The sequence below is a fragment of the Eleginops maclovinus genome, chromosome 11, assembly GCF_036324505.1.
Source record: "Eleginops maclovinus isolate JMC-PN-2008 ecotype Puerto Natales chromosome 11, JC_Emac_rtc_rv5, whole genome shotgun sequence".
Taxonomy (NCBI): Eukaryota; Metazoa; Chordata; class Actinopteri; order Perciformes; family Eleginopidae; genus Eleginops; species Eleginops maclovinus.
Window position 1 is genome coordinate 653,959 of NC_086359.1, and position 22,851 is coordinate 676,809.

The window sequence follows — 22,851 nt, forward strand, 5'->3', positions numbered from 1 at the left end:
ATAGAAAAAACAAAGAAAGATATGGACTTCAATGTTCAAAAAGCTCTTTATTTTTCTGAAACCAGAGCTCTGTTGTGATTGGTCAACCACTTAGAGAGGTTCCGCACCTTAGCCTATTATGTACAATGTGTTGGAGCACTAGTCAATCAGGGCCGAAATGTCCCCGCAGTGTGTTTCTCTCTAATATATCATGTTTAAATGAATATTTGTGGACATTTAAACACATCACCTTGACTCTGAGGAACTGAGATTGACAATTTTCTCTGACATTTTATAAACAAAACCATTAAAGCAGGACATTTGTTTGCAAACTAATCGATAAAGAAAACAATGTTTGCATCTGTAATTTTAATAATAATCTAAATTGAGTGACCCTGCCGCTGCGTAAAGTACAGAATAAAAACAAACAGATATAATGTTGGACTGCAGGAAGTACAGCACACTGTTTATGTCACAGACAGGAAGCAGCTCCATGAGGGGTTTAAAAGAAGGAAGAGAAACGTCCCACTTTAATATTCAGACAGCAAAGCATCTGCTGGGGTTTCCACAGTTCGTCCACAGGTGTGTTTTATTGATCGTCTGCACACAGGAAACATCTCAACGAAACGGGAAAACACCTTATCTAAACGCAGGAATGTTCTGGAGCGTCCTGTGGGGGGGGGGGGGGTCCACACACACACACACACACACACACACACACACAATTTACAAAATCAGATCTGAGGCTGACATCTCCCACAGGACGGGAATGATTTGTGGAAACTGGAGGAGAGAATCTGACCAAATACTAACGGACGTTTGGGTTTTTTGGCTGTTTAATATCGACTCAGTCTCCACCCCCCCTCCTTACAGAACATCACCTTTATCTCAGGAGCTGTGGGTAAACACGTGGGGATTTTACAAAATGAACTTTCTCTCATCGTCGTCAGCGTCTGTTTGAAGTCGTCTTGTCACTTTGTAGTAGTATGAGACGTCTTGGATGTTGTTTTAGGTCTTTGTGATCGTTGTGTTTGAAGGTGTTTTTGAATATATGGGAGTGATTTTGTATCCCTTTGCAGTCCTTTCTCTCGTCTTTAAGGTCATCTCGTTCTCATTCTGAGTATTTTCAAGGCGTATAGTGTCTATAGTAATTCTCTATGTCTTTGATGTTGTTTCTCTCTGAAGTTGAGTTATATCTCTTTGTGGTCTTCAGTAATTTTCAGTCGTTTTCAGTCTTTAATATTTGTGCGTCTTTGATGTTGCGTTTCCTTTCTCTTTGAAGTTGTTCTTTATCTCCTTTTAGTCTTTTTGCGTCCCTTCAAAGTCGTCTCATGTTCCTTTTTTAGTCATTTTAAGTATTTGTCTCCTTGTCGTTGATTTGTCTCTTTCAGTAACGTTTCCCAGGCAACAGAGAGCTTGTGGACGACACGCTGCAGCTGAACCTCAGTATTTATTTGACACTAGAGACAAAGTGAGTCTGATCTTTAATTTTATAGAAATGCCCGGTCTGTGATTCTCGATATTCAAATAGCCAAAAAAACTAACAAAAAATAAAAATATCAGGACTTCTGACGGCCATGTCCCCCCCCCGGCCTCAGATCTGCAGTCTGTATCTCACAGTTCCTGGATGAGGAGGAAGAGGAGTATGAAGGTCTCAGTTGTCGGACTCGTCGCTGCTCTCCCGGCTGATCTCGATCTGCAGCGACGGCAGGTTGTCCAGCCGGCTCTTCTTGATCTTGGTGGTCAGACGCTCCTGCTTCTGTTTGATCATGGCACCCCAAACTTCCTGCAACGCCGAGTCGTCCTCCTCTTCCTCGCCCCCCCGCCTCTTCTCCTCCCCGTCGCCTCCCCTCCTGCTGCCGGAGGCGTCCTTCCTCCCCGATGAAGACGAGGGTATGAAGAGGCGCTCGCTGGTGTCCTCTCCGGCCGAGCCCAGTCTGCTCCAGAGCGCTGCGGGAGGAAACACAGCGTCACAATCTGCTCACTGAGCTTCTCTTTTGAAAAACAAACCTCAGCCTGCACCTCCTTTTTATTTTAGTCGTCTCTCGGCGCGATTGCTTACTTGACTTCCTGTCTTTGGATGAGTTGGCCCCTCTGTCCTGATTGGCCACGCCCAGTCTGCGGTGCACATCTCTGATTGGTTCTCTGGCGGGGGGCGTGTCAGTAGGGGAGACGGGGGAAGGGGAGCGCCGTCCGTCGGGGGAGTAACGTCTCTTCCCCAACCGCTGCCGCACATCTGAGTGGGACAGAAATATCATTACTATTAATGTTAACAATAATAACGATAATAAAATTCTAAAAATATATTTTAAAAATGATAATAATATTATTATTAATAATGAGAATAATAGAAATACTAAAAATGTTTTAAAACATTATAATTAATAGTAATAATAATAATAATCAGACCTGTCTTTCCGATGGGGGCCACTGTGGGGGGCTGTCTGGGGGAGAGGCCTTTCCGTTTCTCCTCCAGCAGCTGACGGACGTCCCTCACCTTTGGGGGGGACTTGACCCGAGCCTGAGAGCTCGACCCTCCCACCCTGTTCCTGAGTGAGACAGGAGAAAGTGAAACAATGTATTTCAGATACCAAGGTGTTTAAACCTCTGGTATTTTACTTCCTGCTGGTGGTTTTTCAAAGTAAAAGCGTGTACCTGATGCCCTTCAGGGTGGTGTCCACCTCATCGGCGTACATGGTCATCTTCTTGCTCTTCTTGGGGGAGGGGGTGGAGATCATCTTCAGCTCCAGGTCGTAGTCCATCTCGTCAGACTCCGACCAGGGGGAGGGGGAGCGTGAAGCCCGGCCACGGAGCCCCGCCCCCACCGAGCGAGAAGCCCCGCCCCTTTCCCCAATCCGATCCCCGTACTCCACCACCCGGTCGTCCTCCTCCATGTCCTCGTCTCCTTCCTCCTCTTCCTCCTCCTCCTCCTTGATGGGCTCCTCAGGCAGGTTCACCAGGTCGGCTGCAGAGAGACGCACTTTAAATATATACCTGTGTGTGTGTGTGTGTGTGTGTGTGTGTGTGTGTGTGTTTACCTGAGTGCCTGTGTGTGTATGGAGGTGTGTGTCCCATGTTGTCTCCGATCAGAGGTTTCTTGGTCTTGATGACGTCTCTCTGGATCCTGCGGGTGTGGAACCTCCTCTTCCTACACACACACACACACATTATAGTCTGATGATTCCACAGGGTTTATATATATATATATATATATATATATATATATATATAGTGTGTGTGTGTGTGTGTGTGTTGTATATTCACCAGGAGTTGCTGAGGATGCCTCTCATGCCTCCATAGTTTGGGTTCCCGTACTTCATATAGTATCTGCTGCGCCGAGCCGCACCCAGCTCCTTCTTATCGTCTGAACAGAGAGAGAGAGAGGACTCTTTAAAGTAGAGACAGGACAGGACTCTTTAAAGGAGAGACGCTACATACTGATATACACCTGAACATCAGCAGGAGAGGACTCTTTAAAGTAGAGACACTACATACTGATATACACCTGAACATCAGCAGGAGAGGACTCTTTAAAGTAGAGACCCTACATACTGATATACACCTGAACATCAGCAGGAGAGGACTCTTTAAAGTAGAGACACTACATACTGATATACACCTGAACATCAGCAGGAGAGGACTCTTTAAAGTAGAGACCCTACATACTGATATACACCTGAACATCAGCAGGAGAGGACTCTTTAAAGTAGAGACCCTACATACTGATATACACCTGAACATCAGCAGGAGAGGACTCTTTAAAGTAGAGACCCTACATACTGATATACACCTGAACATCAGCAGGAGAGGACTCTTTAAAGTAGAGACACTACATACTGATATACACCTGAACATCAGCAGGAGAGGACTCTTTAAAGTAGAGACGCTACATACTGATATACACCTGAACATCAGCAGGAGAGACTCTTTAAAGTAGAGACTCTACATACTGATATACACCTGAACATCAGCAGGAGAGGACTCTTTAAAGTAGAGACACTACATACTGATATACACCTGAACATCAGCAGGAGAGGACTCTTTAAAGTAGAGACACTACATACTGATATACACCTGAACATCAGGAGAGGACTCTTTAAAGTAGAGACTCTACATACTGATATACACCTGAACATCAGCAGGAGAGGACTCTTTATAGTAGAGACTCTACATACTGATATACACCTGACATCAGCAGGAGAGGACTCTTTAATAGTGAGGGCCCAGCCGTTCTCAGGCAGAACTCCCTCTCCGTTAGAGATCGTCTCCACCTGATACGTCCTCGGTTCATTCATTTGCTCCTCCGCCTCTATGTCAACCTGATCTCTCAACTAGCCCTTATACCTTTCACTCTCCTCGTCGTCTTCGTCTTTCCACCACCCTCCTCCTCTCCTAAGACATTCTCCCCCGAACTGTCCATACCGTTCAGTTTAGCATCCACACAATATTCTTGTTACGCGTGGTTTGTTTACCTTTGCGGTGTCTCCGGCTGCTCGCTGCTTCGTACTACGTGGTAGGCGTTCATGGTCGGCAGCGGCTGCGTTGAGATCTCGATCGTCAGTGTGGTCGTGAGCCAAACACGTTCCTGGATCAACATGCAGGTGTATCAGAAATATTAGTGTTTTGATACAGTTTCACGTAGGTTTTTCAAAGTAAAACTGTGTGCGTGTTCAGTCTTCTGTCTTCTGTTAACAACTCCAGTGAGTTTCGTCGATCCTCTCGATTGAGCTGGAAGGATACTCACATTAAAGATCCGAAGAGCTCACTGGATGATCAGTCTTTCGACTCCCTTACGATAGAGAGCCTTTCAATCTCAGGTTGGTCTGACACAGCATGACAAAGAAGATGTAAACTGGTTAGAGCACCAAGAGCAAGGAGAGTTATAGCACATAGAGAAGAAGAGAAGGTCTAAAGCACACAGATAAACGAGGGTTAATACACACGAATAAATGGAAGGTTAAAGACCCAGAAACATAGAGCAGTTTAAAGCACCCACACACTAAGAGGAGAGGTTATGCACAAGAATAAGGGACGAGGTTAAAGCACCACGAACCGGGAGGGTTAAAGCCCACAAATCAAGAGATGTTTTAAAGCTACCACAGAGAAGAGATGCGTTCTCCCTTTCTTCAGTTTCTTTCCACAAACTCTCCTGCCGCGTGTTTCGAGGAAGTGGAAACGTCACGCTCGCTTCTTTTTCTCATCGCCTCCTGATTGTGAGCACACGGCACACACACACACACCACCTTAAGTACACTCCAGGCCTTCAATTACTGCCGGATGACTGCATAAAGGGTGCCCCTGTCTTCTGGACTGACCACATATCTGACAATCTCTCAGAGCTCTATACCCTGAAATCAGCAGAGATGACTCTTTAAAGTAGAGACACGTAATACTATATACACCTTGAAACTCAGCAGGAATGACTCTTTTATAGTAAGACTCTAATACTGATAACACCTGAACATCAGCAGGAGGACTCTTTAAGTAGGACACTACATACTGATATACACCTGAACATCAGCAGGAGAGGACTCTTTAAAGTAGAGACACTACATACTGATATACACCTGAACATCAGCAGGAGAGGACTCTTTAAAGTAGAGACACTACATACTGATATACACCTGAACATCAGCAGGAGAGGACCTCTTTAAAGTAGAGACACTACATACTGATATACACCTGAACATCAGCAGAAGAGGACTCTTTAAAGTAGAGACTCTACATACTGATATACACCTGAACATCAGCAGGAGAGGACTCTTTAAAGTAGAGACTCTACATACTGATATACACCTGAACATCAGCAGGAGAGGACTCTTTAAAGTAGAGACACTACATACTGATATACACCTGAACATCAGCAGGAGAGGACTCTTTAAAGTAGAGACGCTACATACTGATATACACCTGAACATCAGCAGGAGAGGACTCTTTAATGAAGGAGAGGACTCTTTAAAGTGAGGGACTGACCGTGCGTGGCGAAGCGCAGCAGCAGCTTGTTTCCTTTGAAGGGTCTGATGGCGGGCCGCAGCTCGTTCCTCAGCAGAGACTCCCTCTCCGTCAGAGACAGGTCCTCCACCTGAACGTCCTCCGGCTTCTTCTTCTGCTCCTCCCCCTCCTTCACCTCGATCTCCTCACTGCTCTTCTTCACCTTCTCCTCTTCCTCGTCGTCTTCGTCTTCCTCCACCTCCCCCTCCTCCTCCTCCTCCTCAGACTTCTCCCCACGAACTGTCAAATACGCGTTCATGTTTTAGATCCATCACAATATCTCTGTGTTTACCTGTGGTTTGTTTACCTTTGCTCGGTGTCTCCGGCTGCTCGCTGCTCTCCGTCTCCGTGGTAACCGTCTCAGGGTCGGGCAGCCGGCTGCAGTTGACGAGTGCTCGGATCGTCGTGTTGTCGTCGAGCCAAACCACGTTACCTGGGAAACCAGCAGGTGTTCAGACATATGTGTGTTTCTGATACAGTTCCTCACGGTGGTTTTTCAAAGTAAAAGCATGTGTGTGTGTCAGTCTGTCTGTCTGTCTGTGTCACACTCACAGGAGGTGTCGTCGATCCACTCGATGTGAGCTGGAGGATACTCCTTAAAGTATCCGAAGATGTCCTGAGTGCTCATGTCGTCGACTCCCGTTACGTAGAGAGCCTCCATCCTCAGGTTGGGGATCGCTGAGCACCACAGAAGAAGAAGAGGAAAGGTTAGAGCACCAAAGAAGAAGAGGAGAGGTTATAGCACCATAGAAGAAGAAGAGGAGAGGTTAAAGCACCACAGAAGAAGAGGAGAGGTTAAAGCACCACAGAAGAAGAGGAGAGGTTAAAGCACCACAGAACAAGAGGAGAGGTTAAAGCACCACAGAACAAGAGGAGAGGTTATAGCACCACAGAACAAGAGGAGAGGTTAAAGCACCACAGAACAAGAGGAGAGGTTAAAGCACCACAGAACAAGAGGAGAGGTTAAAGCACCACAGAACAAGAGGAGAGGTTAAAGCATCACAGAAGAAGAGATGCGTCTCACCTTTCTTCATGGTTTCTTTATCCAGCAGAACGTCTCGCTGCTCGGCGTTGTTTTCGGGACGGAAGTGGAAACGTCTCGCTCGCTTCTCCTTCTTCTCAATCGCCTCCTGATGTGCGCAGACACACACACACACACACACACACACACTTAATACACTTCCAGAGCTTCAACATCATGAGTGTGTGTGGGGGGGGGGGGTTAAGTTTTCTTCTTTTGGAGCATGCACACATCACTCTGAGCTTTAATCTTCAAGTCTCACAAAAAAATCCCCAGAAATAAAGTATTAACCACATCCTGTGAAAAACTCTTCTAGTTGCTTCTTTTTTTGGTATATTCCTGGTTTAATCCGAGCTGCTGTAGAGTGTGGTACCTTTGAGTTGACGTCGATCCCCGTGATGAACGATCCCGCCTTGTTCTCATATCGCCGGCTCGTATCCTGAAGAAATGAAATAAACAATAATGTAATTTAAGATTGACATAAACTGAACCTCTCCCACATATTTACAACAAACTCCTCCTAAAAACCTGGTGTTTTAATCACTTAAGTGAGTAAAATATTGACTTATTGTACCTCGCAAACATAAGGAAAGTTAACCAACAGGTAATAAATTCTCTAGCTCTACAGGTGATATAAAATCAGCCGAATGGATTAGAGACTGTCCCTGTATCAGAATCAATAAAATGATTAAATGAATGTCATCACATCCATTCATTTGCTGTTATAAACATTACATGATAGTTTCCTGAGAGAGTGTTGGTGGATCCACACAAACAGGACTCTGTTGAGACTAACAGCAACAAGTGGGTATAATGAGAAACAGGTAAATATATCTGAGTCACATCAGAAGAAAAAACTCAAATAAAGCTGTTAAATTTGGAGTTTAAAACAGGCCGAATAGATCAAAGGTTTTCCCTGTATCAGAATAACTCAACATTTAATATTACATTTAAATAAATGCCTTTTATTGCCATTAAACACATTAAATCTACAGCTGCTTTAGTGCAAGAAGAGGCTAACAGCAACAAGTGACTGAAACAACAAACAGGTAAACTGCTGCTTTACAGGTGTATCTGAGATTTAAAGAGCTCGTTATAAAAGCATTTAACCGTTTTAACCGTTAGCCAGTAACGGTCGCCATGCTAACAACAATGCTAACAACAAAGCTACATCTACAGGCGAGTCGTGGAGTTCTGTGCAAGTCGCATCAGATTGAAAACCTTTCAAACTCAAATATATCTGTTAAATTTGGGGGTTTGAAATAAGCCGAATAGACTGGAGGTTTTGCTTGTATCACAATAATCAAAACATGTTGTACTATCTTTAAAATAACGAGTTATTTTGCCATTATAAACCTTTAATTCACGATTTCCTCAGCAGACTCTGGTCTCTCTTTATTAACACGGTACAAGTCGAAGCTAACAGCAACAAGTGGCTAAAATACCTAACAGGAAAACTGGTGCTAAACACTTATTTATAATTAAACCAGTCTGTGTTCAAACCGGCGTACAAGGAGCCTCCAGTCCCCGGAGAGAGAGAGAGCCGGGAGGCGGCGTGAGGAGCGGCCGACTCCCTGCTCTCTCTCTCCCGGGCAGCAGGACACGCGAGTCCCCGGTCTGAGGAGGCCTCTCACCGGTAGCAGCTCCTTCAGTGACCTGCTCACCGACACCTCGTCCTCCAGCTCCCCGTCCTCCACCTCCATTGGTTCGGCTTCCCGAACATCTTTATCTGACTCAGAGTCCGAGTCCGAGCCGCTGTCTGGTTTCACCGACACCCGCAAGCTGCGCACCGCCGCCATGGTGCAACACAACGGGCTGTTCTTCTGTGGTTCCTAGGAGTCGACCACAGGAAGCAGCGACACCTACCGAGCAGCGCCGCGGAACTGAGCGCTGATATTGGAGATGCATCAACGGAAGAGGCTCAGGGCCGCATGGGGAATGAGATTCTGAGGTTAGGGTTTGAATTCAGAGAAAAAGTCCGAAATCTAAGGGAAAAGTTTAACCTGGAGAAAAGTATATAGGCCTTCTGACAAAATTGTACAAATTCAAAATTTTCAAAAATCTAAACTCTGGGCGAAAAAGCCACAATTCTAAGAAATAGTCAATATTATGAGAAGAAACTCAGAAATCAGAGAAAAAAGTCAAAACTGAGGTAAAGGTCATGAGTTCAGCAAATATCTGAGAAAAACCAGAATGAGGAAACAATTATAAATTTTCTTCATGTGATATCCATCCACCCATCCATCCATCCATCCATCTTCTCCCGCTTATCCGTCAGAGTCGCGGAGGTAACAGCTCCAGCAGAGAGCCCCAAACTTCTCTTTCCCTGGCCACATCAACCAGCTCTGACTGGGGGATTCCAAGACGCTCCCAGGCCAGCGAAGAGATATAACCCCTCCACCTGGTCCTAGGTCTACCCCTCGGTCTCTTCCCAGCTGGACGTGCCTGGAACACCTCCCTAGGGAGGTGCCCATGTGGCCTCCTCACTAGGTGCCCGAACCACCTCAACTGGCTCCTTTCAACGCGAAGGAGCAGCGGTTCTACTCCGAGTCCCTCCCGGATGACTGAACTTCTCACCTTATCCCTAAGGGAGATGCCAGCCACCCTGTGGAGAAATCCCATTTCGGCTGCTTGTATCCGCGATCTCGTTCTTTCGGTCCTGACCCATCCTTCATGACCATAGGTGAGGGTAGGAATGAAGATGGCCCGGTAGACAGAGAGCTTTGCCTTCTGGCTCAGCTCTCTTTTCGTCACAACGGTGCGGTAAAGCGACTGCAGTACCGCTCCCGCTGCTCCGATTCTCCGGCCCATCTCACGCTCCATTGTTCCCTCACTCGAGAACAAGACCCCGAGATACTTGAACTCCTTCACTTGGGGTAAGGCCTCATTCCCTACCTGGTCATATTGTGACATTTTCGTAAACGCTGTGAAACAGCATTTGTTATTTAGAGTTATCTTTAAAATACGTATATTATATGGAGGACGACATGTTCAGAATCACAAGGAGTTTAATAAAGAAACTTAAAGAAACATTTTAAGAAATATTGAAGTTTATTGAAGTTTTTACCATTTTTTACAGTGTATTATTGGATAAACAAAAATAATTTACAGGAACAAGAAAATATATAAACCGACATCAGTGTGGAAACGTCTCGTCCTGCAGAGACTTGGTCAGGATGCTACACCCCCCCCCCCAAAAAAATAAAATATAACTCTAATTTGGCAAAAAACGTCAGATTTTTACCTGAAATTAGAAACAGATTTTGTGCTTTCAGTGCAATTAAGACAATCTTACATATATAATAGATACATGAAACATCCACAGAGTATCGTGTCCTTTAGTGCAAAGTGTTTCCTGTCAGTTTTTGCATCGAGCGGCAGTGAAGGTTTTATTTTTGCAAGTTTTTCAGTGTATATCACATTTAATGTTTTAAACATGAAGCGTGCAGGTTTCAGTCCTGGCCGTGAAGACGCTGTCTGGTGGGTCGATGTGTGTGAACGTACAGACGAAGAACCAACATGAACTATATTCATCAAGGCTCACCAACGGATGACTGCCAGTTTCTGAAGGTTAGATTTAACACTTTTAAAACCTTTTAATACCATCAGATTAATAAATAACAGCTGTTTTATATACTTAAACTTCCTCATTCTCAAACCACAGAATAAACAATTTAGATTTAAGAAAAGATCCTGCTTTGTTATTTAGGTTTCAAGTGAGGGAAAATGAAAACGTCTGGAGTTCTTGGCTCGGTTTAGAGAAAGGTTTGTTTTAAAATAAGGAACGTAAGCAGCGAGCTAGGTGAGTAACCAGAGGAGGGAGAAGTACTCAGATCAGGTACTTTAGTAAAAGTACAAGTACTCATATCTTGTACTATTGTAAAAGTATAAGTACTCATATCTTGTACTATTGTAAAAGTAGAAGTACTCATATCTTGTACTATTGTAAAAGTAGAAGTACTCATATCTTGTACTATTGTAAAAGTAGAAGTACTCATATCTTGTACTATTGTAAAAGTAGAAGTACTCATATCTTGTACTATTGTAAAAGTAGAAGTACTCATATCTTGTACTATTGTAAAAGTACTTGGTGACTTTACACCTCTGTAAGGAACGTAACAAATTAAGAGACAATAAGTACAGAAGTACCTTAAAAACCTGTGTGCTTCATATTTATTATTTATGGATAAGAACAATGTCTCAGTGATCATCGGTCTCTTCCTCCTCCTCTTCCTCCTCCTCCTCCTCCTCCTCCTCCTCCTCCTCCTCCTCCTCCTGCTGCTGCTGCTGCTTAATACGACATCTTCAAGGTTTAACATTCAGACAGCCAAAGACTAGTACTGCAGTACTGTGCAGAGTACTACCCAGTACTGCACAGAGTACTACAAAGTACTACACAGTACTGCACAAAGTACTACCCAGTACTGCACAGAGTACTACCCAGTACTGCACAAAGTACTACCCAGTACTGCACAGAGTACTACCCAGTACTGCACAAAGTACTACCCAGTACTGCACAGAGTACTACACAGTACTGCACAGAGTACTACCCAGTACTGCACAGAGTACTACACAGTACTGCACAGAGTACTACCCAGTACTGTGCAGAGTACTACACAGTACTGCGCAGAGTACTACCCAGTACTGCACAAAGTACTACCCAGTACTGCACAGAGTACTACCCAGTACTGCACAAAGTACTACCCAGTACTGCGCAGAGTACTACCCAGTACTGCACAGAGTACTACCCAGTACTGCACAGAGTACTACCCAGTACTGCACAGAGTACTGCGCAGAGTACTACCCAGTACTGCACAGAGTACTGCACAGAGTACTACCCAGTACTGCACAGAGTACTACCCTGTACTGCACAGAGTACTGCACAGAGTACTACCCAGTACTGCACAGAGTACTGCACAGAGTACTGCACAGAGTACTACCCAGTACTGCACAGAGTACTACCCTGTACTGCACAGAGTACTGCACAGAGTACTACCCAGCACTGCACAGAGTACTGCACAGAGTACTGCACAGAGTACTACCCAGTACTGCACAGAGTACTGCACAGAGTACTACCCAGTACTGCACAGAGTACTGCACAGAGTACTACCCAGTACTGCACAGAGTACTGCACAGAGTACTGCACAGAGTACTGCACAGAGTACTACCCAGTACTGCAGTTAGTATACGAGCAACAAGAAGAAATCAAATGATTTAAGGAGAATCTCAAACAGTTTTCTGATCCTTTCTAAATACATAAACTGAGCATGTGAAATCAGCGGTGGAAGATCTTTATCTTGAATAAAAGTACTAATACTACAAAGTAGAAATACTCCAATACCAAAGAAGTCCTCTTTAACCCCGGCCTCACTTTAATTAGTGATCCTCTAGCTCCTGAAACAAGAAGAGTAAAACTTGTAAATACTTTTACATGTTAAATAAAAACTTCTGAAAATAAAGGATTACTCTGTCGTTAGGATTTAGTTTATAAAATAAAATATATATACAATTTAATTCAAAGACATCAGAGCAGTGTAAAGTGAGACACAGGGGTGAGGTCCACCGAGCTGACGGCAAGAACATACAAATGAAATCTGGTTTTTCTGCAGGAACAGCAATCCCTTAAAATGATGTGAATTCAAATCTGTGAGACGCTGCAGCCCCAGTGTGTGTGTGTGTGTGTGTGTGTGTGTGTGTGTGTGTGTGTGTGTGTGTGTGTGTGTCTCTTCACATTAACATCCTCCTCTTGCAGCTGTTAGTCTGCAAACAGAAAAGAATGAAGAATTAAAGTAAAACATTTTCAAACATGATGAATAAAATGCAATGAATGAAAGTGAAGTTTATTTTACTGTGGAATTAAATACCATATTTTAAAGGGATTCTGTGCAATGTGTTGGAACGCTAGCCAATAGGAGCACGAGTGTTCCGTAATGATGTCACTTAATATATATTTACCTCCCGCTGCTCTCAGGTCAGTTCCCCTGCAGAAACACAGAGAGCAGGACTTCAGGGAGGTACAAGTTATACTTTATTAAAGTACACAAACAGTGAGAGATGCAAACACATGATGACAGAAAGAGAGACGTACGGCCGCAGAGTGACTCAGTCTGTCGAAGCGAAACTTCAGGTTGGATCTGGGAGAGTTCTTATTTTTCAGCTCTGAAACACAAGTAAACAGGTTGTTCCTATAAATCAACTGTTAATTATTAAAAATAAGTAACAGTACCTCACCAAATATGCACCGACTACCTGCAGGAACACAAAACTGCCCTCACCAACGCTCGGTCCGCCTACTCATTCACTCCAGCTCCTCCACCCCAAAGACTCTATTCTCCACCATTAACAAACTCCTGAAACCAAGTGACACCACCTCCACATCCTTTACAACCGACAAGTGCAACTCCAACAACATCTACAGCAACCTGAACACCTCATCTGCCCTTTCCGCCTAAGGCTGGCTACAGTCTTACCTCACAAACAGACAGCAATTCATCAACATCAACAACTAAACCCCCCTCCTCTCCCGCTCCCCTGCCCCAAGGTGTCCCCCAGGGTTCGGTGCTTGGTCCTCTCCTCTTCATCCTCTACCTCCTTTCCCTCGCTAACATCATACGGCGCCACGGCCTCCACTTCCACTGCTACGCTGATGATGTGCAACTTTACATCTCAACTAAATCCATCACCACTTCAACCACCTCATCTCTCCCTGAGTGCCTCACTGACATCAAATCCTGGATACAGAACAACTTCCTCAAACTCAACTGACATGGTCATCATCGGTCCCAAATCCCTCACCATCGACAACGACAACCTATCCCTCACCAAAAACAACAACAACAACAACAACAACAACAACAACCTATCCCTCACCAAAAACAACAACAACAACAACAACCTATCCCTCACCAAAAACAACAACAACCTATCCCTCACCAAAAACAACAACAACAACCTATCCCTCACCAAAAACAACAACAACCTATCCCTCACCAAAAACAACAACAACAACCTATCCCTCACCAAAAACAACAACAACAACTACTGCAGCAGCATCCTCTGTGGTACTCCATCCAGACTAGAGTACTGCAGCAGCATCCTCTGTGGTACTCCATCCAGACTAGAGTACTGCAGCAGCATCCTCTGTGGTACACCATCCAGACTAGAGTACAGCATCCTCTGTGGTACACCATCCAGACTAGAGTACTGCAGCAGCAGCATCCTCTGTGGTACTCCATCCAGACTAGAGTACTGCAGCAGCATCCTCTGTGGTACTCCATCCAGACTAGAGTACTGCAGCAGCATCCTCTGTGGTACACCATCCAGACTAGAGTACTGCAGCAGCATCCTCTGTGGTACTCCATCCAGACTAGAGTACAGCATCCTCTGTGGTACTCCATCCAGACTAGAGTACTGCAGCAGCAGCATCCTCTGTGGTACTCCATCCAGACTAGAGTACTGCAGCAGCATCCTCTGTGGTACACCATCCAGACTAGAGTACTGCAGCAGCATCCTCTGTGGTACACCATCCAGACTAGAGTACTGCAGCAGCATCCTCTGTGGTACACCATCCAGACTAGAGTACAGCATCCTCTGTGGTACACCATCCAGACTAGAGTACAGCATCCTCTGTGGTACTCCATCCAGACTAGAGTACTGCAGCAGCATCCTCTGTGGTACACCATCCAGACTAGAGTACTGCATCCTCTGTGGTACCTCATCCAGACTAAAGTACTGCAGCAGCATCCTCTGTGGTACTCATCCAGACTAGAGTACTGCAGCAGCATCCTCTGTGGTACTCCATCCAGACTCGTCAATAAACTCCAGTACATCCAGAACTCAGCCGCCCGTCTCCTCACCCACACCCGCTCCCTTGACCACATCCCCCCTGTCCTGCAGAACCTCCACTGGCTCCCCGTCCCTCAGGATCCTTCTCCTCACCCACAAAGCTCTCCATCACCAGGCCCCCTCCTACCTCACAGACCTGCTCCAGCACCACACTCCTTCCCGCAGCCTCCGCTCGACAGACTCAAACCTCCTCTCACTTCCTCCCAGGACCAAACTCCGGACCTGGGGGGACAGAGCTTCTCTGTCGCTGCCCCCTCCCTCTGGAACCCACTCCCCAAAAACATCTGTGACCGCCGCAACTCACCCTGTTTAAATCCCAGATCAAAACTCACCTTTTCAAAGCTGCTTTTAATCTGTAAATGAACGTTGTGTTTTACATGTATTAAGTGTGTGGTTCTAATTATCTATTTCTGTCAAGTGTCTTTGAGTTTTTAGAAAAGCTCTATAAATAAAATGTATTATTATTATTAAAGAATCCACACGGAGCAGCGGAAATAATGTGTGTGTGTGTGTGTGTGTGTGTGTGTGTGTGTGTGTGTGTGTGTGTGTGTGTGTGTGTGTGTCTGTGTGTGTGTGTGTGTGTGTGTGTGTGTGTGTGTGTGTGTGTCTGTGTATGTGTGTGTGTGTGTGCGTGTGCGTGAACCTGTGGGGCTGCGGCAGATGATGAGAGGAGTCTGCCCTTCTGCAGCCTGACAGAGAGAGGACACATCAGGGAGGACACACACACACACACACACACACACACACACACACACACACACACACACACACACACACACACACACACACACACACACACACACACACACACACACACACAATACATCATTATAACATTTCTCAACAAGTGTGTGTGTGTGTGTGTGTGTGTGTGTGTGTGTGTGTGTGTGTGTGTGTGTGTGTGTGTGTGTGTGTGTGTGTGTGTGTATGTTTCTCACCAGGTGTGTGTCGTCTGCAGAGCTGAAGCTGCAGCTGCTGGAGGTGGATCTGGAGATCCTGCTGCTCTCCTTCTTCACCTGACCCCTGAAACACACTTCCTTTACTCTCTGCAGGAACAGGAACCTGATGTCACACTTCCTGTTTCTCACTCACCTGTCCCGTGGCCCCGCCTCCGGAGAGCTGGGATTGGACGGCAGCTCCCTCACCTCCTGAGACTGGCAGCTGTCAAAGCTCCTCTGCTCACTGAGGAGACTGAGAATGAGAGAGAGAGACAGAGAGAGAGGACACGGGATGAAGGTAAGAGGTCAGACGACCCTCTGACCTGCTGATACAGGTAGGTAACAAACCTCCTCTGGGTGTGTCTCTCCGTCTGGCTGTCGACGCTCAGCAGACGAGGGAAGAGTCCTGAACGCCTCTTTACCGGAGACTTCACATTACACTGACACACACACACACACATCGAGTAGCAGAGTTATAGCATCATATGCAAGATAACCAGCTATAACCAAAACACCGGACAGAATATTGTTATGTTTTTGTCTGACCTCTGCGCTGATGTGAGCGAGACCCCCCCCACTCAGACTGGTGGGCAGACCGGCCCCCCCTCTCGCCATCGTCTCCATGGAGACACTCCGCCCTCGCATCGCCCTCTGGTGGAGGGAGAGAGGGAGGCGATGCATATAATTATAATCCCTTATTCAGACAGTGAGTTTCATCAGAGATGATCCTCCGCTGCTCTCAGGCGATGGGATGATTTACAGCACCAAATGTTCTGACTGAGAAAATATGAATTTTATAAAATAGAACAAATGTTGTGATTTTGAGTAACAACATTTTTAGACAGTAACATCTTTTGAAGAAACTGTAAAAAAGTATTTTTTTCAGAAAGTAGTAACAGTGGTGCAGGAATGAGTCCTGAAACCCGGAAGTGAGTCAGCATTCGACCCCTCCCGGTTCCCTCGTCTCAGAGTCAGTGGGATTTCTCCGTAGGATTTTGGAAAGCAGCTGGAAATAATGTCTGAGGTTGACTTTAAGAGACGGATCACGTTTTGTTCTATGACATTAAATACACCCCCCCCCCCACACTGGAGATTTGTGAAGAGTTCACGTGTCTGAGAAAGTCATGCTTCGAAATTTATAAAAGTAGGGTAGACGTGTGGAGACATTTATCGAACAGGTTCCTTTTCCACAGATCTTATTTTTTACAATATTCCCATTACTCAGGATTTTAAGAAGAAAATCCTGACTTTGAACAACGGTCCACATTTACATGTACAGTATAAACCGTTTGAGTCAGTGGAGGACCTTGATGGACTCCAGCAGTCCTCCGTGTGTGTGTCCGTTCTCAGATCGCCCCTCCTCCTCCAGACCTGAACCCAACCCCAGCATGCACTGGGAGCGCCGGTACAGATCATCCAAGAGGGTGTCCAGCAGGGCTGCCCGCGTACGCTCCTACACACACACGCACGCACGCACGCATGCACGCACGCACACACACACACACACACACACACACTTCTTAAAAGCAGCTTCTCCAGTAATTGCATGAAAGTGTTTCTGCAGACAGTTGTGTGTGTGTGTGTGTGTGTGTGTGTGTGTGTGTGTGTGTGTGTGTGTGTACCTCCAGTCTGGCAAAGCGCTCGCTCTTGTAGCAGGCCAGCTCTGCGTTGATGAGTTTGGTGAGCAGGAACTCTCTGAACTCCGGACCCTGAACACAGCATCAGGTTGAGATTGTGTTATAATATGTTAAGAATCAACCCACCCCCCCCCCCCCCACCCCCCCGCCCCTCACCTTCTTAAACACTGCAGGGCTCGGGAGGAGCGGGCCGAACGGAGGAACATCTTCCCGGGCCGTGACGGACACCTGTCAATCACAACAACCAGAAACAAACGTTGGAATGTACCCCGAATACATCACAACGTAACATCACTCTGGAGCCTCTGACAGCCGTCAGCCTATAGGCTGTTAGACTTCAGGACTGCAGGTGAGTTTTTGTCCTCACCTTGTAGGAGTTGTTGTCCTCACCTTGTAGGAGTTGTTGTCCTCACCTTTTAGGAGTCTTTGTCCTCACCTTGTAGGAGTTGTTGTCCTCACCTTTTAGGAGTCTTTGTCCTCACCTTGTAGGAGTCTTTGTCCTCACCTTGTAGGAGTTGTTGTCCTCACCTGCAGGAGTTGTTGTCCTCACCTGCAGGAGTTGTTGTCCTCACCTTTTAGGAGTCTTTGTCCTCACCTTGTAGGAGTCTTTGTCCTCACCTTGTAGGAGTCTTTATCCTCACCTTTTAGGAGTCTTTGTCCTCACCTTGTAGGAGTCTTTGTCCTCACCTTGTAGGAGTCTTTGTCCTCACCTTGTAGGAGTCTTTGTCCTCACCTGCAGGAGTTGTTGTCCTCACCTGCAGGAGTTGTTGTCCTCACCTTGTAGGAGTCTTTGTCCTCACCTGCAGGAGTTGTTGTCCTCACCTTTTAGGAGTCTTTGTCCTCACCTTGTAGGAGTCTTTGTCCTCACCTTGTAGGAGTCTTTGTCCTCACCTTGTAGGAGTCTTTGTCCCCGTCGGGCTGCACCAGGATGAAGGCGTGCAGGAAGTTGGAGGCGATCATGTCGGGGACGAACGGCGTGGCCTCCTCCTGAAACACCAGCGCCACGATGTCGTTCCCGATGTGGCGCTTCCTCTGCAGCTGCAGGAGGACGGACAGAGGACATGATGTCACATGTTACAACACGTGATGCCTCGTAACTAAGCCCATGTTATATCTGGTACCTGCTGAGCGTCCCCCTCGGTGAAGGGCAGTTTAGTGGCCACGTGGAACATGATCTCCTGCTCTCTGTGGACGCTGTAGACGGACTGAGATCCCGTCTGACCGTGAGACACGTCCAGACCCCCCCGAAACCTGCAGGACACGGATATTAGATTCATTTGTGAGGATTTTTGGTCAATTTTTCACTGATTACTGAGAGAATGCCCAGGAATTAAATTTTTGTAACTTCCAAACTTAAATCTTAAAAAGCTGAAAGTATTTTCCTCAGGGTCAGGGTCAGGGCGAGGGTCAGGGTCAGGGCGAGGGTCAGGGTCAGGGCGAGGGTCAGGGCGAGGGTCAGGGCGAGGGTGAGGGTCAGGGTCAGAGTGAGGGTCAGGGTCAGGGCGAGGGTCAGGGTCAGGGCGAGGGTCAGGGTCAGGGTCAGGGCGAGGGTCAGGGTCAGGGCGAGGGTCAGGGCGAGGGTCAGGGCGAGGGTGAGGGTCAGGGTCAGAGTGAGGGTCAGGGTCAGGGCGAGGGTCAGGGTCAGGGCGAGGGTCAGGGTCAGGGTCAGGGCGAGGGTCAGGGTCAGGGCGAGGGTCAGGGCGAGGGTCAGGGCGAGGGTGAGGGTCAGGGTCAGAGTGAGGGTCAGGGTCAGGGCGAGGGTCAGTGTCAGGGTCAGGGCGAGGGTCAGGGTCAGGGTGAGGGTCAGGGTCAGGGTGAGGGTCAGGGTGAGGGTGAGGGTCAGGGTGAGGGTCAGGGTCAGGGTGAGGGTCATGGTGAGGTTGAGGGTCAGGGTCAGGGTGAGGGTCAGGGTCAGGGTGAGGGTCATGGTGAGGGTGAGGGTCAGGGTCAGGGTGAGGGTCAGGGTCAGGGTGAGCCCATTCCCCAGCTTGTCTTGTGTATTTCCTCAGCAGCTCTGAAGCCCTGCAGAGTTCTCACCCCTTGAAGTCCTGCAGCTCCACGGTGTCTCCGAGCAGATTGAGGAACTCAGAGAACGACGGCGTCTCCTCGTTGTTCCTGAACAGCTCCTCCTCAGACACCTGCCGGGAACACAAACACACACACACACACACACACACACACACACACACACACACAGGTGCAGGGATGAGTCAGCGCTATGATCACTATGAATTAGTGCTTGATACCAGGTGTGCACAGGGAGTCGTTACCTGTCCAAACCTCTGGTAAATGACTCCAAACTTGAAGGTGTTGTTGACCTCGTGTTCATCAAAGTTTACAATCAGCTGAGAGGCCTGTAGACACACACACACACACACACACACACACACACACACACACACACACACACACACACACACACACACAGGTGAAATTATAGAATACATGCTCACAATGATTCAAATTAAGAACTGGTTGAATTGAACTTGAAGCTTAAAGCCGCATGACGTCACAGCTGGTGTGCAGATGTTCTCTGACCTTGGGGTAGAGGACGGGACTGAAGCGCAGACCGGCTGCTTCCTCACACAGCAGCTGAGAGAGGAACACACAGTCACAGAGAGGTCTGCATTCTCACCTCAGCTGCACCTGAACCACTGATGACTGAAACCTGACGTACCTTAGCGAGCTCCGGGACGCTGGGGATCTCCGGCAGCTCCGACAGAGACAACCTGTGGTACACGCTCTTCACCCGGGACCTGAGGACAGAGAGAGGAGGGCATGAAACTGCTCATTACAATAGGTATAGTAATAATAGTTATACCTGGTGATAGCATGGTAACTCAAGACTGTAAATACAGGTGAGTACCTGATTATCAATCTAAAGGAAACTGTGATTGTACAAGATGATGACACGAAACCTTCATTTGTTGGTTCCTGATTATAAAATATGGTAATTCAAAAAGAAAATAAGAAAAGAATAAAATAAATTAAAATGTTCAAATGTAAACAATAACAAGTGAACAGTGTGTGTACCGTATGATGACATGCAGGGTCTCCTGCTGCCCCTCCTCTTCGTGCCTCACAGACAGCAGCAGGTTTCCAACACTGCTGGCCGAGCAGGAGAAGTTCAGGTGTTCCTGAGAGAGAGCGCAGGTATCAAACACGGGAGAGGGCACAGGAGACACTCTTTTGGAGCACTGGGATTCAGAATTCTGAGAAAAATATTTGTATAAGTTTATAAATTATGAATATTTCATTTTTACTTCGTCCTTTCTCAAAAACACCCTTTTTATATTTTCAACCTTTGGTCTAATCCCCAATATGTTTTCTCATGTTGCCCGAACCCTTTTTTTGGGCTCTGACATTCTGACATTTCTCTCAGGATTTTGGAGTTTATAAATTATGAGTTTGATGAAAAAATAAATCTTTATTTCCCCTCAAAATTCTGACTTTAATCTCAGATTTGTGACTTTTTCTCTGAATTGAAATGTTTGAACTCTATTTGTATTCTTGTTCTGTTGGTCCCGTCCCACAGTTGTTCCTCCCTCAGGTGTCCCTGACCCTCTTCCCTGGATGACCCTAACCTTGTATTCATGTTTCTCTCTAACAGCTGATGAACCTCACCCTGCCCAGGAAGTGCTTCCTGTATGCCCGAGCAGCCTCTCCGATCTCCTCCAGCCGGTACCCATAATCCACTGGGCTGGCTGTTCCTTCCTCCCCTCCTCCTCCCCCCTCCTGCTCCTCCCCCTCTTTGATCTCCAGGTTGGAGGGGGGGGGATCAGCGTCGGGTTCCTCGATCCAGTAGCCTCCGAACTCAGGGAGGATGACCTGAGGGTACGCCCCCCCCCTCTCCAACACCTGCAGCACAGCAGGAACATTACCCAACATGCACTGCTGCATAATGCACATCCTCTACTGGAAACAGAGGCTGGGGGGGGGGGGGGGCGGTCAGGGTCCTTAAGTCTGAGTTTAAAACTTCTCACCTCTTCAATCCTGGGGTAAGGGATGTAGTCATCCTGAAAGACAAACAAAGAGGCGTTTTACACACACACACACACACACACACACACACACACACACACACACACACACACACACACACACACACACACACACACACACACACACAGGGGAATGAACAGCACGTTGAGGGAGGATGTCTCTATCCTACTTTAACGGGTACTTGTGCGATGGGTACTTTAAGTATAAACTGATGCAATACTTTTACTAATACTTCTACACTCTGGTATTCCTACTTCTACTTCTTCCACAATCACACACAATGTGTTGGAGCACTGGCCAATAGGATCGCGAGTGTTCCGTAGTGATGTCACTATGTTCCGAAGTAAACAAAGTAAATGGACGGACAGATGGACGGACGGACAGATGGACTGACGGACGGATGGACTTATGGACGGACAGATGGACAGACGGACGACGGACAGATGGACGGACAGATGGACTGACGGATGGACGGACAGATGGACGGACAGATGGACTGACGGATGGACGGACAAATGGACGGACAGATAGATGGACGGACAGATGGACTGACGGACGGACAGATGGACGGACAGATGGACTGACGGATGGACGGACAGATGGACGGACGGAGATGGACGGACAAATGGACGGACAGATAGATGGACGGACAGATGGACTGACGGACGGACAGATGGACGGACAGATGGACTGACGGATGGACGGACAGATGGACTGACGGACGGACAGATGGACTGACGGACGGATGGATGGACAGATGGACTGACGGACGGATGGATGGACAGATGGACTGACGGACGGATGGATGGACAGATGGACTGACGGACAGATGGACGGACAGATGGACGGACAGATGGACTGACGGACGGACGGATGGATGGACAGATGGACTGACGGATGGACGGACAGATGGACGGACAGATGGACTGACGGACGGACGGATGGATGGATAGATGGACTGACAGATGGACTGACTGACGGACGGATAGATGGACTGACGGACGGACGGACAGATGGACGGACAGATGGACTGACGGACGGACGGATGGATGGACAGATGGACTGACAGATGGACGGATAGATGGACGGACAGATGGACAGATGGACTGACGGACGGACGGATGGATGGACAGATGGACTGACGGACGGACGGATAGATGGACTGACTGACGGACGGACGGATAGATGGACTGACGGACGGACGGATAGATGGACTGACGGACGGACGGACAGATGGACGGACAGATGGACTGACGGACGGACGGATGGATGGACAGATGGACTGACAGATGGACGGATAGATGGACGGACAGATGGACGGACAGATGGACTGACGGATGGATGGACAGATGGACTGACGGACGGACGGATAGATGGACTGACAGATGGACGGACAGATGGACGGACAGATGGACTGACAGATGGACTGACGGACGGA

At 47.2% G+C, this 22,851-nt stretch overlaps 2 protein-coding genes across 3 annotated transcripts in view; both read right to left on the bottom strand.

The window, feature by feature from the left end:
- Window positions 1-27: 27 nt before the first annotated feature.
- On the bottom strand, window positions 28-8,834 carry ncbp3 (nuclear cap binding subunit 3). Of its 2 annotated transcripts, none has more exons than XM_063894746.1 (12): window positions 8,626-8,834; window positions 7,365-7,430; window positions 6,995-7,100; window positions 6,523-6,648; window positions 6,278-6,403; window positions 5,953-6,210; window positions 3,244-3,343; window positions 3,018-3,127; window positions 2,635-2,944; window positions 2,389-2,522; window positions 2,042-2,215; window positions 28-1,929 (listed from the first exon to the last, which is right to left on the bottom strand). In XM_063894746.1, exons 1-12 carry the CDS (start codon window positions 8,788-8,790, stop codon window positions 1,634-1,636), a joined length of 1,971 nt encoding a protein of 656 aa, XP_063750816.1. In that variant the 5' UTR covers window positions 8,791-8,834; the 3' UTR covers window positions 28-1,633. The 2 variants fall into 2 exon arrangements, with proteins under 2 accessions (XP_063750816.1, XP_063750815.1); XM_063894745.1 differs by having other exon boundaries at window positions 2,389-2,528.
- Window positions 8,835-12,109: 3,275 nt separating this feature from the next.
- The window catches only part of LOC134872779 (rap1 GTPase-activating protein 2-like), a 26,539-nt gene continuing 15,797 nt past the window's right edge, over window positions 12,110-22,851 (bottom strand). The window contains 20 exon segments of the mRNA XM_063896213.1: window positions 12,110-12,751; window positions 12,947-12,972; window positions 13,080-13,150; window positions 15,480-15,525; window positions 15,775-15,859; window positions 15,929-16,027; window positions 16,123-16,214; window positions 16,321-16,425; window positions 17,081-17,227; window positions 17,397-17,483; window positions 17,568-17,639; window positions 18,303-18,449; window positions 18,533-18,662; window positions 19,449-19,549; window positions 19,682-19,765; window positions 19,950-20,003; window positions 20,089-20,167; window positions 20,445-20,548; window positions 21,036-21,269; window positions 21,395-21,427. Of these exon segments, the coding sequence (XP_063752283.1) occupies window positions 12,964-12,972; window positions 13,080-13,150; window positions 15,480-15,525; window positions 15,775-15,859; window positions 15,929-16,027; window positions 16,123-16,214; window positions 16,321-16,425; window positions 17,081-17,227; window positions 17,397-17,483; window positions 17,568-17,639; window positions 18,303-18,449; window positions 18,533-18,662; window positions 19,449-19,549; window positions 19,682-19,765; window positions 19,950-20,003; window positions 20,089-20,167; window positions 20,445-20,548; window positions 21,036-21,269; window positions 21,395-21,427 (1,779 nt within the window). The 3' untranslated portion in view covers window positions 12,110-12,751; window positions 12,947-12,963.

Excerpts from the sequence above, each read along its gene's own strand:
- ncbp3 (XM_063894745.1), bottom strand. The coding sequence starts at position 8,790 with ATGGCGGCGGTGCGCAGCTTGCGGGTGTCGGTGAAACCAGACAGCGGC. Across the intron at positions 3,344-5,952 it reads GCTGCGCTTCGCCACGCACG|ACGATAAGAAGGAGCTGGGT; the intron begins GTCAGTCCCTCA and ends CTCTCTGTTCAG. Across the intron at positions 2,216-2,388 it reads GGCCCCCATCGGAAAGACAG|ATGTGCGGCAGCGGTTGGGG; the intron begins GTCTGATTATTA and ends TGTCCCACTCAG.